This window comes from Diceros bicornis, chromosome 5, assembly GCF_020826845.1.
Source record: "Diceros bicornis minor isolate mBicDic1 chromosome 5, mDicBic1.mat.cur, whole genome shotgun sequence".
Taxonomy (NCBI): domain Eukaryota; kingdom Metazoa; phylum Chordata; class Mammalia; order Perissodactyla; family Rhinocerotidae; genus Diceros; species Diceros bicornis.
Genome location: NC_080744.1, coordinates 58,134,090 through 58,148,647, shown reverse-complemented (window position 1 = coordinate 58,148,647; position 14,558 = coordinate 58,134,090). Strand labels below are relative to the sequence as shown.

At 49.3% G+C, this 14,558-nt stretch overlaps 2 protein-coding genes and 1 long non-coding RNA gene across 5 annotated transcripts in view; 1 reads left to right on the top strand and 2 right to left on the bottom strand.

Annotated features, from left to right (window-relative positions):
- The first annotated feature begins 919 nt into the window (after positions 1 to 919).
- The window catches only part of LOC131406169 (uncharacterized), a 47,400-nt gene continuing 33,761 nt past the window's right edge, over positions 920 to 14,558 (top strand). Inside the window, exon 1 of the long non-coding RNA XR_009220079.1 lies at positions 920 to 1,375. This is a non-coding gene — a long non-coding RNA (uncharacterized LOC131406169). The remainder of the gene's footprint in view (positions 1,376 to 14,558) is intronic.
- On the bottom strand, positions 2,478 to 6,352 carry FBXL22 (F-box and leucine rich repeat protein 22). 2 transcript variants are annotated; one of them, XM_058541820.1, is made up of 2 exons: positions 5,803 to 6,352; positions 2,478 to 2,850 (listed from the first exon to the last, which is right to left on the bottom strand). In XM_058541820.1, the coding sequence occupies exons 1-2, from the start codon at positions 6,135 to 6,137 to the stop codon at positions 2,505 to 2,507; spliced, it is 681 nt and encodes a 226-aa protein (XP_058397803.1). In that variant the 5' UTR covers positions 6,138 to 6,352; the 3' UTR covers positions 2,478 to 2,504. The 2 variants fall into 2 exon arrangements, 1 of the variants encoding a protein (XP_058397803.1); XR_009220078.1 differs by lacking the exon at positions 5,803 to 6,352 and adding an exon at positions 3,092 to 4,590 and having other exon boundaries at positions 2,771 to 2,850.
- The window catches only part of USP3 (ubiquitin specific peptidase 3), a 96,838-nt gene continuing 91,089 nt past the window's right edge, over positions 8,810 to 14,558 (bottom strand). For both annotated transcript variants that reach the window (XM_058541796.1, XM_058541795.1), the window contains 2 exons: positions 11,455 to 12,563; positions 8,810 to 9,672 (listed from right to left, as the gene is read on the bottom strand). In XM_058541796.1, coding sequence (XP_058397779.1) covers positions 12,398 to 12,563 — 166 coding nt within the window. In that variant the 3' untranslated portion in view covers positions 8,810 to 9,672; positions 11,455 to 12,397. The remainder of the gene's footprint in view (positions 9,673 to 11,454; positions 12,564 to 14,558) is intronic.

Here is a 14,558-nt window from a genome sequence, read left to right as displayed (position 1 = left end):
AGGGCTAACCTGCCCTGGGTCAGAGGAGGCCAGAAACCAGGATCCTGTTGTTCCCCAGACGAAACTACCAACTCAGGGCAAACAGGACCTGCTGGGAACTGGGGCTTATTGGAGATGATGAAAGCAGGGCCCTGGGGTTGAAGGGGCTCAGTGTTAAACAAACATTTACCCCCCTGGAAGCCTGAGCTTGCTTTCAACATTGTTTGCAGTAGTGAGAAAATAAAATCCCTGCAAGGCCTCTGTCCAGAGTCCAGAGCAATGGTGGGCAAACTGGAAAAATCACCTGAAGGAAGCCTGGTCTCACAGGCTAGTGGCAGGCCCTCTCATTCCACTGCAGCTGGTGGCCTGAGGGGGCTGGCTCTCCCCACACAGGGTTGAGGAGGGATCATGCCCGGCTGGGGTTCAGTGCGGTTACCCCATTTCTGGGCTAAGCACTAGCCCAATCAGGGGGCCAGGGGCAGCAACTGAGGCCTTCAGCAGTCCCTGGAGGGGTTGAGGCCGGTGCGGTGCTACTTGCCTGCCCACAGGTTCTGCCTGGGGAAGTTTCAGCGCCTCTGGGCCTTCACCTGGATATCACCTCTGCTTGGGGCCCTGGCTCCTGCTGGGGGTAGGCTGGGTGGGGGGTCTCCAGCTCTCATTTCATGGTCACAATAACCTGCGAGGCCTCAAGGGCCTCCCCCATCCTTCATTTCTCCCATCTCCTCTCCTGCTGCTTTTCTCCTCACTGGCTCTGCCCCAGCCACACTGACCTCCTGGCTATGGCTATTCCCCAACACGTCAGCCCTGCTCCTAGTCTGGGGCCTTTGCATTGGCTGTTCTCTCTGCCTGGAATATTTTCCTCCCAGATGCTGCTGGCTCCCTCCCTCACTTCCTGTCTCAAACGCCACCTTCTCAATGAGGCTACATAGGTCAACCCCTTTTAAGTTGCTCCCCTCCCCCAACCCTTGCCAGCAATTCCCAGATATCCCCTTACCTTGTGCTTTTCCCCCTAGTACTGACGTTCTTATAAACAAGCTACGTACTGTCTGTTCCCCCACTACAAGGAAAGCTCCACGAGAATAGAATGTCTTTTTCCTTGCTGTTTTCCCAGTATCTGGGCAACGAATTAAGGAACCTGTGAGTAGGGGTCAAGATCTCCTTTCACAAAGAAACACCTGGCCTCAGGTGGGTAAAGGGCCTTGTTCACAGCCGGTGGTGGGCGGAGCCGGAGTGTGAGCATCGCCCACCATTCCACAATGCTCCCTGCCTCCCCACGTACCCAGAACCAGGAGGCTGCTGGGTGGCCGAGAGCCTTTACTTTGGTGGCTAAAGGTGGGACATCAGTGACTAAAGCTCTGACATTGAAGTCCAGGCGTGTGCCCACGCCCAGCGGCAGGTAAAAATCTAACTTTGCATCAGCTTATCTGGTTTCACTATCAAACAGTTTAGCCAGGATTGCTGCTTTTATTTATTTATTTATTTTATTATTTTTTTTTTTTGTGAGGAGATCAGCCCTGAGCTAACATCCGCCAATCCTCCTCTTTTTTTGCTGAGGAAGACGGCCCTGGGCTGACATCGGTGCCTATCTTCCTCCACTTTATATGGGACGCCGCCACAGCATGGCTTGCCAAGCAGTGCGTCGGTGCGCGCCCGGGATCCGAACCAGCGAACCCCGGGCCACCGCAGCGGAGCGCGCGCACTTAACCGCTTGCGCCACCGGGCCGGCCCCTGCTGCTTTTATTTTTAAATCTTTACTTTGGGGTTCCAAATGCTTTCTTTTTTCTTTATATGAGAACGCGAGAAATTAAGGATAACTACGCAGTTTATGTAAGAATCACATCAACAAGCGGATTTTCCAGAATCGCGTGTGCAGTCACTCCTAGGAATGCACCTGGCCAGGAAAGGCGCGCGGGCTGGTGTGGCCGCGGAGCAAAGCTGCGGGTGGGAGCTGGAGGCGGCGGGGCCCCGGCGTCTTCCCAGCCCCGGCGGAGCTTCTGTCTCGGGTTCGGCGGCTCCCTCCGGCCCAAGGCAGCACCGAGGCCACTTTCCAGGGAAGCTCGTGCCCGCGCCGTCGGTGGAGTCCTGGGAGGCGAGGGCCGCCGGCTCGCTCCGCCCCGTCCCGAGGGCGCCGGCGCGCGCCCCGCCTCGCCCCGAGTGCAGCCGGACAGCTCGGGTTGGGCACGCCTCCGGCCGGGATAATTTACATGCCCCCGACGGCCGTCGGAGTCCAGGAGGATGGTGCAGGCGCCTCCCGCCGCTGCGGAGACCGTGGTGCGCAAGAGGGACGGAGAAAGGTGCTGGTGTTTAGTGAGAACCACCCAAGTGTTTTCCAAGCAGCCGGTCATTTAATCTCGCACTCAGCCTGTGTATAAAATCGTAATGTGAGGTAGGCGTTAGTATCCCATTTTTCAAACGGAGAAACTGAGGCTCAGAAGATGTGGCGACAGTCTGGAAGGTGGAGGAGCTGGGTTCGAAGCCAGGTCGCTCCTTCCGCCGGGGGTCCTCCCCGCGGCCGGCCAGCTGGCCTAGCGCGGCAACAGCTTGCGGAGGGCCGAGCCGGGCGCAGGCAGGCCGCGCGGAGGCTGGTCGGGGATCATGGCTGCGCTGTGCTCGGCGCGCAGGGCCAGGCGCGGGCACGCGGCGCGCAGGCGGCGCAGGCCGGCGGCGCTCACGTTGCGGCAGAAGTCCACGTGCAGCGTCTGCAGCGCGCGCCCGTGCGCCGCCACGGCCGCCAGCGTGCGGTTGGTGACGCGCGCGCAGTTCTCCAGGCGCAGCTCGCGCAGGCGCGGGCAGCAGCGCAGCAGGCGAGCCAGGCAATCGTCGGTGACGTGGCCGCAGCCGGACAGGGTGACGGACGCCAGGTTGGGGCACCTGCGGAGAGAACGCGGTGACCGCCGGCCAGGGCCGAGAACAGCGTCCGGCCCACCTCCGCCGCTGGCCCGTCCAGGAGCTCGCGGGCTCGTTTGTCCCCCTAGCAGCCCTGGGAGACGGGGCGGAGGGAGAAATGGGCCCGGAGAGTTTAAGGAACTTGCCTGCGGTGGCGCGGCCGGGATCTGAACCAGGGCTCGTGTCCCATTTCCCCTGCTCTTTCTGCCACTGCACCCCACCATACCGTAATCTCTTCCCGATGGAGAACCCAAGCCCCGGTCCGCCAGAGGCCCAGGGGCTGGCTGCTGGGTCTAGGAGGGACAGCTGTCCTTTCTTTGGTTCTCTCCGGACTGGTTGCCTTGGGTGGGGGCGAGGGAAGCGGTGCGTGGTGACCGCTCAGCTTCAAGCTGAGGCCCTGATGCTCCCGGCAGGACGGGGGAGGGAGGGAGGGTTTCCTGTGGGGGTGGCTTAGTGACAGGCCGATTCCAGCTCTTGAGGCCTGGGGGCAGGCCTCTGAAGATTGGCTCTGGCTTCTAGAGCGCTGGTTGCAGCTCTGCTGACTGGGCCAGTTATAGCATCCCCACTGGGACCGCAGCCTGGAAATGGTCGGGAACCGGAGGTAGTTAGATCCCTGCCTGAGGTGGGGACAGTCAGGGACACACAGGTCGCTTGTCCAGAAAGCTTGGAGGTCCCTCTGCCCCAGCCTTACTAGCACGGGCCGGAGAAAAAGATCTTGAGTAAAGTTAGACTTGGTTTATTTGCGGTGTGACTTTGGCTGTCACTCATTCACTGAACCTTAGCTTCCCTCTGTGTTGGGGGGCGGAGGAGGCTGGGGGAGGGAAGGAATAATGCCTAGCAGTAGGGTTGTTGTGAGGGGTGAGATTTGGGGTGGAAAGAGCCTGCACAGGGCCTTCTATAGGCAATTGTAACCTACTTTTCTGGGAGCAAACAGGACCAGACTGCTTCCGGTCAAGAAGGACCTGTCTCCTGCATGCCCGGGGCCTTGGATCCCTGTAGCCAGAGGAAACTGGAGCCTGACCCAGAGGCTTTCACTTTCCCCATCAGCCTCTCCTTAGGGGCTCAGGAACCAAAGTAGACTGGGCACAGCCTCATTTCATATACTGAGTCCACTCCCTCTTCCCAAGTTCATTAGCTCGCCTGAGTCTTCACAGCAGCTCTCTGCACCCCCAGTTTGGGAATGAGGAAGCTGGCCCAGAGGGCTCAAGTGACTTGCCTGTGACGTATTTGCTGTCTGAACCTTGCTGGGCCACCTCATCTGTCAAATGGGAGAAATTGTTACCTTCAGGGTGGTTATGAGGAGTAGGTGTTTAAGCCCGAAGGGTGTTGAGTGATCCCTTCCTCTCAGAACCTTGAGAATAATCCTGATGCAGGAAGAAACCAGAGAAAAAAGAGCTGCCTCCCTCCCTTCCCCCCAGCTGATTGCCAGAACCACCAGATTCGGTGGACACTTGCTGATACCTACTGTGTGCTGGTACTACTGTGTCCTTTAATCCTTTTAGCCTGTGAGATAAGGCAATTCATCCCTTATCATTTTCCAGATGAAGAAATGAGGTTGAAAGAGTGTAAATATTTGGGATAGGGTCACGTGGTAGGACCGTAGCAGAACTGGGGGACTCGGCACAGAACCCTGAGCACCAAGCCTTTGCTCTTTTTGTGACGCTGGGGCCCTGTGCTGTACCCAGACAGTGCCTGGGAGGTCCACTCCACACCATGCTGGTTTGGGAGATTAAAACTGGTTCTCTTACAGCAAGAATGGAACAGCTTAAGGGCAAGCTTCCCCCCCCCCCCCCCATGCATATCTCCCTCCCGTCTGATTTCTGGGCCTTTTTAAACCCATCAAAATGGCCTGGTCCTGGGGCCCAGCGCCAAGTCCATCTTCTGTTTTCTCCCTACTGCCTTAAAAGAAAAAAGAAAGCAAGGTGGGGCCACTACACTATTTCCTTCCATTCCTGTTGTGCCATCAGCAAACAGCAGCTGTTAAACCTGGGTGGCAGCAAACTGGCTGAGCCTAGTTAGTAACCAAGGGGGACCTTTCCTCAAAGGCAGGACAGGACTGGTAAAGGCCCATTAAGAGCCTGGCCGAGGAAGTCTCTTCTTGCATGAGCTGCTCTAGGCAGGAGGCTGTGACCATGGAGGGGGCCTGGCCTATGGTCATCCTTTGTGCCCACTCTAGGGTTGACAGATCAAATACAGGATGATGTTATTTAGGAAATACTTATACCAAAAAATTATTCCATTTATCTGAAATTCAAATTTAACTTGGTGTCTTGAATTTTTATTTGCTAAAATCTGGCAATCCTAGACTGAGCGAATCACATGACCTCTCAGAGCTTTGGTTTCCTTGCTTGAAAAATTAGGCTAAAACACCCTCCCTTAGGGGTCCTGTGCAGATCAGTAAGTTTCTGATGAGGAAAACCATTATTGTTTATCAGCACTCCTAGCCCTGGAGTCTGGCTGGGTTCGGCTAACCCGGAGCACCGTAGCTCTCCTCCCTCAGCAGCATTGCACAAGCCTTGGGGTTTGCTTGCTATGGGGAGAGCAGAGGGCTGAGCTGATTACTGAACTTAGGAACCCTTTCCCAGGGCCTGATCGTGACAATCCAGGCCCAGCTGGACCCACTCAACACTTAATGGCTGCCAGGGAGGACAGCTGCCCAAAGGACAGCACAGCTGCAGCCAGTTCATCCTCTGCAGCTCTAGGCCCTGCGAGGCTAAGAGGAGGATTGGCAGTTGTTTCCCCAAGATTTTATCCATCTTCCGGGGACTGTGCTGTGGGGGGCCTGGAGGGTCCTCCTCGGGCCTAGTCTGAGGCTCCTTGAAGCGGAGCCATCGCCATCTTGGTCTTGTGATTTGCTCTTCCCTGCCCCCCGAGAAGCCTCACAGAGCTCTAGACGCCAAAGCCAGCAAAGCCAGCGCTGCTGAGGCAGTGGCCTACCTGTCGCACACCTGGAGGAGGAACTCATTGACCAGGCTCTCGTGCCGGCTGCAGATGCTCCTCTGGAAGGCGCTCTTGAGCCAGTCCTCAATGCTGCACACCTGCACGCGGCTGGAGTGCCAGCAGATGGAGAGGCTCCTGAGCGCCGGGCTCAAGAGGAAATTGTCCTTCTTGAGTTCTGTGAGGGAACGAAAGTGCAGCAGGGGCCAGAGTGCAGGGTCCTCAAACACATCCTGGAGCTGGGGGCAGGTCCTGGCCAGGTTCCTCCTGCTGTCCTTGTCCAGGAAGGAGAAGAGGTGCAGCAGGCACTCCCGGTTGAGCTGGGTGATGTGCATGGTGCACACGGCCACACCGAATGTGCTGGAGCCCAGGACCTGACCTAGCCCTGCTCCTCCTCCCTGGCGCGGGGCTGGTGGACATATATGGTTGAGGAATGGTGTTTATTTTTGGCCCACAACTGGTGCTGAAGCTCTGCGGGGGGAGCCAGGACCCAGACATACGTGCAGCAGGCTGTGGTTCTCCTTATGTTCAGAGGAATTGGAAATCCTGGCAGAAGAGCAGCCTATTGAAGTTAAATAGTTTCCTTAAAAGGGATTTCTTTTCCTTTTAGCTGACAATGGTGTTTAGCAGAGAGCTCTTTGGGCTTCTCCCGAGGCATTCTCATTCGAGGTAGCTGGCCAGACCGCCTCTGTCTGGGCTTGCAGTCTGCTCCTTGGGAGGGGCTCTAATCGTAAATGGTAACTATTTTTATTTTTTAGTACATCAATATGAGTCTTTTGCTCCGCTCTAACTAGGAAGAAGCCTGTTGTCTCTTAAAGAGCTAAGCGTGACAGTTTTGTGTTCAGAGCTACAAGCAGAGACCATGGGTAATGCCTCTCTGTTATCTTCGCTCAGTAGCGACAGTTGCCAGGCCAGGCTAACTACCTGCAAACCCTGCTGCCCTCCGCCAGGCAGAGGGAGTTCCTTGGCCTCCTAGCTGGCGCTGTTTTTACTCTGAGTTGTTTCATAAAAGATCTTAAGTAGCTTCGCTTTCCAAGGTTCTTCTGTGTGTATGTGTGTGTCATGTTTTAAACTTAGGTTCACTTGGCTTTATATTTTTCCAATTATGTGTCCCACTGTATCTAGCCCATATTTCCAAAAATGTCAGGATGGATGAGGTAGCTCATAATACAAACTGCTTGAAACAGTTGTAAGTTAAGTATTTTAGTGTAAGCTTGCCCTTTAAGTTATCCTCTTTATGATTACCTTGAGTTCCCCTGCCACCCCTCGCCCCCTCCCTGCGGGTATGACCCATTGTTCTCCCTTCCCGAAGAAACCGGGATTTCTCTGTGCAGTGGCTCCGTTTGCTCATAGGGCTTCACTCCCAGCTCTAGACCCAGCCCTACTGTGAAGTACTGGCTTTGGGTACTGGTTGGTCTGTTCGGGGAATGCTGACAGTCAAGGCATCGTTCTGCTGTTGCAGCAGTGAGGTGAGAAGCAGCTCTTCCTCCGCTAGACCCGGGAACACCGCCTCAGGGGTTACCTTTGCTCGCAAACCCATTTAATTGGAATTGGAATACTTTGTTTTCCAGTTGTGTGGAGTAATACAGATAAGCAACTCTGCTGGACCCTCTTCTGGAATGAAGGCTTGGTCAGGCCTGGCGCAGCTTTGCCTTTAAAAGCAGAAGGCAGCTAAGGAAACTAAGTAGCCCTTCTAGCCAGCTCCTTTCCTCTGAGAAGTCAGTCTCAGCGGTCCTCTGTGCCTCTATCACCCCACCGCTGCAAGGTGAAGCGGAAGGGGTGACTTTTCTTAGAAACAACGTAAACCAAGAAACAGGTAAAAGAAAGAAATTCTCAACGAAAGGGTAACTAGCTACTGCTAATATTTTAAGGTAATCATTTTAATTGTTCACAATTACAGCTGACAGAAGTACAGCTAGCCCAGAGAGGGCTAGTTGTACTTCTCCACTCAAGGCCGTGAACGTGGCAGCACCACAGATGGGTTTAATAGAAGGCCTTATTATGGCCCCTTTCCCTCCCAAGTCCTTTCCCAAGCAATACTTTTCAGAGGGCTGAGCCCTGGAACTAGGCAGTTCTTTCAGCTTCTTAAAAGGCAGAGCAGTGTAAGCACGCTGGCCACTGAGAAGAGTCATTTTGGTTCGTTGTGGCTTCCAAGCTGCACTCCTACAGCCCTGCTGGCACTGCAAAGGACTGGCCCCTGCTGCTCATTCTGGGTGGGTTGTAGGAGGCATCCCAGAATGCATGGTGGGCTCACGTGGCATGCATGCCTGAAGGGAGGGGTCTGGCTGGATGGTGATGACAGCAGCTCCTCCCTTGTTGTCTGTGGCGCTCAGCTCCTTGGCTGCAGCTCCTTGGCTGCAGCAACAGCAGCTGCATGGCCTCTGACCAGCACAGCTGCCAAAAGGGAACGTGCGATTCGGGACCTGGAGGAAAACCATTTGGGCTGCAGGCGCCTGTCTTCAATTTTAGAAGACTGATAGGAACAGGCAAATAAGTAACAGGAAAACGATGGGTGTAGACACAGGGCGGTTCTTGTTTTTTTCTGTTTGCAGGGGACATGGGGGCAGAGAAGTAGTGTATAGAGGCTTACCATAAAGTGGAGTATTTATTTTTTAGCAACAGCGCTTATTTGCCTGTTTTACTTTAAAAGATGTCCAATATCCTTTGCTCAGAGCCTAAAACCTGTTTGCTCAGGGTAGAGTCTAGCCTGAAGGAGGAAGCGGACCTCATTTTTTTATAGGATCTGCTGTCACAAGGAGACAGGATGATTGCATTCTGCACAGGTGAGCCCCTCAGGCTCCTGACTGCAGGCCCTAGAGCATCTCTAACCGCCACCCTCCGCCCCCACAGGTCACTTTAGCCGGGCCCACGTATAGCAGCAGCCCCAGATGGTAAGGATTCTGTAAGAATTTACTGCCTACTGACAGACAGAAGGCTCAGAGCTTGAGCGAATACATCATCATTTACTTGGCTCCACTGAAAAGTGTTCGGAAATAATAGTCAAAAGGAAAGAGTCCAGACCTTTAATGATACTTTCCATAAAACAGTTCAGGTTGGTGAAGCGGAAAAGGGATGTGATTACAACTTAAGTGAAATTGGTCACTTGCACAATTAATCCTCTCGGCATCATACAAACTAGGTTTTAATGGCAAACAGTTACATCACAGCACAACTAGCACTGGGGGAGGGCAGTCTGGAGTCCATCATGCTCAGACCTGAGGGGGGAGGTGCCGCACCCAGTGAGGCGATGCAGACCGTGGACTACGCATGACAGCACCACACGCCCACCTCTTCCTGTGCTGTGGGCGCGCTCCTGTGGTTACACTCCAGTCACCTAGGACCCGGGCCCTGGCTGCAGCAACAGACTTTGCTCGTGAGCTTTTCCAAGACCTGAGTGAAGAGGCCACTTCAGCAACAGAGGGTACATGAGAGAGCTCAGGGAACGGTGGAGGTTGAAGTGGGATAAGTATGTATCTAAATAGACTTATGTACACTAAACCAATGAAGGAGAGGTTTGGCTTTAACAAATAAATATGTCCCCAACCCCGGAAACCACGCTGCTGAGTAGGTTCCACAGGTGAGATACACATTTAACACATAACCAGGGCCAGTACACTTTCCTGGTTTAATTCTGTTATACTTGTCATCATTAGACACTGAGTAGAATACAGTGGATAAGCAAAGGTTTCTCCACCATGGAGAGAGATTTGTGTTGCCACAAACTTTATCACCCACCTGTGTGGGAGGACTTCTGAGAAAGTTTTCTTGTTCCAAGGAGCCATGTGACTTGGCATGAAGCCCTCCCTCAGCGTAAGGTCTGAGCGAGCAGCCACGTACATGCCAGAGACAACATGGCATGAGGGAAAAGCCCTGAAGAGCACAAAAAGATCAGCTTTTAAAATAGGTGTGATAAGGCTACATAGTTAAATTTTCAAAATACAAATAGGCACATTTACATCTCTGGTGTTCAAGTGCACAATTCAAACGGATCCAATCACTTTTCCAAAGAGCCTTCATGATATCAAATATTTCTGCTTAAGTAAAATCAAGCAATTCAAACAGGAGATGTGTTCATCTCTTAAGCCAACAGTGTTGCCTGTCTGAGGACCACTTTCCCCAACAAAGTAGTCCAGTCTGTTGCTAGTTCCATTTGGTATATAAAGACAGCTTGTCTCCAACATCAACACTGCCCAAGGCTCTATTGTTGAAGTCATAACAGCTGCCCATTCAGAGAGACTAACGATCTAAGTGCAAATGTGCCAAGTTACAGCTGTGTACCTTCCAAGCAAAAGAGCCTGGATTCAGAGGAGATACTCAGATCAAAGGAGATGCACATTTCAAGTTCAGTTACATATGGTGTTAATGTATTAGGTCAAATTATGTGAAACTCATTTTTGTCGATCAAAAACAATCAAATATCACAATTTCACATGGTTCAACCTAATTTAGTAATGTAATTCTTATTTATTTTGTAATTTTATTTTTTTTCCCCCAAATCCCCAGTAGATAGATGTATGTCATAGCTGCACATCCTTCTAGTTGCTGTACGTGGGACGCAGCCTCAGCATGGCCGGAGAAGCGGTGCCTTGGTGCGTGCCCGGGATCTGAACCCGGGCCACCAGCAGCAGAGCGCGCGCACTTAACCGCTAAGCCACGGGGCCGGCCCTAGTAATGTAATTTAGCATTGTAAACTATTTTAAATACCATGTTGCCCTCTTAATTACCTTCTAGACCCTCTGTTTTTAAGTTGTAAGACCTAACTAAACATGATGGCAAAGCTCTTTTCTCCGGAGTGAAAGTTTAGGCCAGTGCTGCCCGACAGGACTCGACACGTTGATGGGGCTGCGCTAGACCTGCGCGGCCCTGTGCCCACGTGGCTGCTGAGCACTTGGAATGTGGCTGGTGTGGCTGAAGAACTGAGTTTTTAATTTTAATTAAAATTTAAATAACCACACGTGGCTAGTAATTGGATAGTACAAGTTGAGACAATTGCAATTTGCTCCTGGTCACGTTCAAGTGTTTAGCGGATGTTTTCTGCTCTGAGAAAATGTGGGATTTATCCAGCTAATATTAAAGTGGAAATGGAACCACATCTGCTCTTGCAACTTCAAATATCTGACCTAGGAGAACAGACACTAGACTTTTCTTTTACATTCATATGCTTAAAAAAATCTTGACCATTTTTCCTTTTAATAGAAAAAACAAGATTTTCAAAAACTCTGGCTGGCCGGCTTAACATGAAATACATTCTGCCCCTTGAATTGAGAAGGAAGGAAAATAATGACTAGGACACGAGATGAACATGAAAAGAGTGCATGGTCCCAGGCCTACAGGCCTATTTTGGAGTTCCTTGTCTCTCTCAATAATTTGCAAGTAATGCCACCACCACCCCAAAATCGAGACTGGCTTGGAATACTTGCAGAGCTGGTTCCAATTTCAATTTGAGTTAAATCTAAATAGTGCTTGTACTTATTTTTCTTGAAAGCAATTTTAAAACAAGGACTGCTAAACTCAAGAACAGAAACTCTACTTACTGAAAGTGAGAATATTTTCATCTTGCTCTACTATCAGGATGGGCCAGTGAGAATTGTTAAAACCCAGAGTAACAAAGACTCGAATTTCCTTGTGTAGAAGCAGACCCCACAGTGTTACCTGAAGTGTAGGTCATGGTCAGAATCAACTCTGGAGCTTAGCATCTCAACCTCAGGTGGCCAGGCGAGAAGACTGCAGTGAGCATGCAGTTACTCCCGGTGCTACACTAGTCGGGGAGTTAGATGCTGATTCAAAAAGGCAAACAGAAGTTAGGGTTTCATCTCACTGGATAATCTAGCTGAGTCACAGAATTTTTTAAACATTAAATATATTTGGTCTTATTGGGACTTTTCTGTACTCCTATCTCCTCCATGAAAACACACACAAACAATACCCCCAAACCAAAAAAAAAAACAATAATTCTTGAATTTGCAGTACAGGTACAACTGACCCAACAAATTTATTTACTTAGTGCTGATAAACAGCAACCTTGAGAGATACCAAGAGCAGCAATTACCTGGTCTACTTAGGACGCCCTCTCCGTTACCTTTGACAAGCAAAAAGAATGATTACTGAGCAGTCGCTGAAATCTTGTGGGCCACAAATTACGTGCACACATGATCCTTGATTTAGAGTCAGCCTGATCTCCATGATAGCTGTGGAAAGGCAGCAGGCAGTACGTTGCTCTTCACACTCAGGAACGTATCTTGCTTTCAGCATGTGAGAGTAACAAAGCAATGATGTAAATGTGCCTCAAAGTGAGAACTGAAGACATTAATATAAAAAAGTCAAATAGAACTAAGTTCTTGAAACTACATATAAAAACTGAATTATTACAACTAAAGCAGCAAATCAAAATATCTGCTGAGGTTTTCTGGTAGAACTAAAAAAAAAAATTAGTTGGTGCCCATCTTCAATAAGTCACTACCATTGACAAAATAAAACTAAACCCAAAATAGGACATTGAAAAGTGCATAATGAAATTAAATCTTGGATCAAGTATTTATGGAGAATTGGAAATGTTTGTCCGGTATAGTTGACAAATAAAGATTTAAAGGAGGTATTAAAGTTTATCTGATCCAGCTTTGGCCTGGCGTTCCACATAAAACAAGATGTAGGCCTTTGCCTTCACAACGGTGTCTTCATCAGTCAGTGTTACAGTACTGTCATTGAAATGGAACCAGCGACCTTCGTGAGTTGCATATGCTGTGTAATGTCCAGAACCGACCCTGTAGGGAGAAGTCAAAAGATCAAGGAATAAGACTACAGAAATCACAAAAGGATCTGTGCAACCATATAATTTGTTAGATATATAATAAATTTTAATAAGTACTATAATAAATCCTTGAGACTTGTGGTTTAAGATGGTTGATTGAGCTCACATGTTTATTCTCTTCAAAACCCAGTGAAATGACAAGGAATATATTGACACTGGAAAATAGGGAAGAGTGCCATCAACTGACCAGAAATTGAGGATTTTCCAGAACCTATAAAGTAGTGTTCACATGGCACTGGATTTTTTTTTTCTTTTTATAATTTTTTTAATTTACTTTTCCCCCAAAGCCCCAGTAGACAGTTGTATGTCACAGCTGCACATCCTTCTAGTTGCTGTATGTGGGATGTGGCCTCAGCATGGCCGGAAAAGCGGTGCGTCGGTGCATGCCCGGGGTCCGAACCCGGGCCACCAGCAGCGGAGCGCATGCACCTAACCGCTAAGCCACGGGGCTGGCCCCCACATGGCACTGGATTAATGGAGAAACCAAACAAGGAACCCTCAACTAACAAGCATAGGACAAGGCCTATGGAAACATGGAAAACTGAGAACCAAATTTCCCATCAGAGTCTTAGAAAAAACCTGAGTTTAAGAAAGTAATCTGCTTTCAGGAAAGTGCCTTCCCCCGTACTTTGGCCATCAAGGGCTTTTCTCTGTCAGCATGACCCATCCACTCACACATGGAGCCCTCCAGGCAGGAGAAAAGCCTGCAGGTAGAACAGAGACCTTCATAACCACCAGACAAAGCCTTACCATTTACCAATAATGCTCAATCTCCTCTTTCATTTATTTGATTCTGAACAAACAACCAAATTCATCAAACTCTTGAGGGGAGAAAAACAGCATGAAAGAGAAGTACCAGGAAGAACAAGTAAAGCAGTTAACTGCTGAGGAATTTAATGCAGAAAACCAAAGAGAACTTTAAAAATTCTAATTAGTATCAATGGTTTTTAGACGATACTGCAACCATAAAATAGGAATAGGCTATTATGAAAAAGAGTTATCAGAAATATGTAATGGCCACAGTATAAAAATTTCATGGAGGACCTAATCTTCAATTTGGATACAGATGAAACCCAAATTGGTGATTTGGAAAAACAGGCCATGGCAGTCTTCAGAAAGAGATGGAAATTAACTATCAAAAAATAGTTAAAATGTGTGAAAGACAGATCCAGGAAATTCACTATACATCTAATAGGAGTTCCGGAAGAGAGAATAAGAGAATGGGGTGGAACAAATAAACAACATTTCCATGAACTGAAGACACCAGACTAAGAGTGTCTCTATCAACTACCAAGCAGGAATACATCTGATGTAATTTCTAAGTCCAAAGACAGAGGATCCTACAACCTTCCAAAGAGAAAAAAAACAGGTTGCCTATAAAGAAGTGAGAATCAGACTTGTAGTGGACTTGTCATTTATAACTCTATGAGTGGTGAAGTCAATGGAGCAATGTCTACAAAGTTCTGAGGGAAAAGGATTTTCAACATGGGTAGTGATTTGTTCAAGTATAGCAGTCCAAGTTTGACGGTAAAATTAGCCATTGTCAGAACAGAAATCAGAAGGTAAACACCCTTAATATAAATTTTCAGGAAAAAAGTAATCAAGAATTATTCAACCAAATAAAAAATGAATCTTTAAAGTAGATGACATGAAGTTATTCCAAATAATTTCCCTAATAATTCCAATAATTTCCCAAATAATTCTTCCTCAATTTAAATACCAATTGGCAAAGGAAATAAACAACTTTGGAGTAAAGACTGCTCAGGATTTTGTGGACAAATAAACTGGGTTCTGAGTGCTGGGCTCAAATGAACCATTCTCCATTCTGCTTTCATGTGTCTTCTCTGCATGCTTCACAACATCCTCTTAGGAATATTCTTTCACACCAAGGTTGAAGGAAAGTTCTACTTCACCCACTTTAATGTATCTGACTCCATTTTTTTGGGAG

Excerpts from the sequence above, each read along its gene's own strand:
- FBXL22 (XM_058541820.1), bottom strand. The coding sequence starts at position 6,137 with ATGCACATCACCCAGCTCAACCGGGAGTGCCTGCTGCACCTCTTCTCC. Across the intron at positions 2,851-5,802 it reads CTCCTCCAGGTGTGCGACAG|GTGCCCCAACCTGGCGTCCG; the intron begins GTAGGCCACTGC and ends TTCTCTCCGCAG.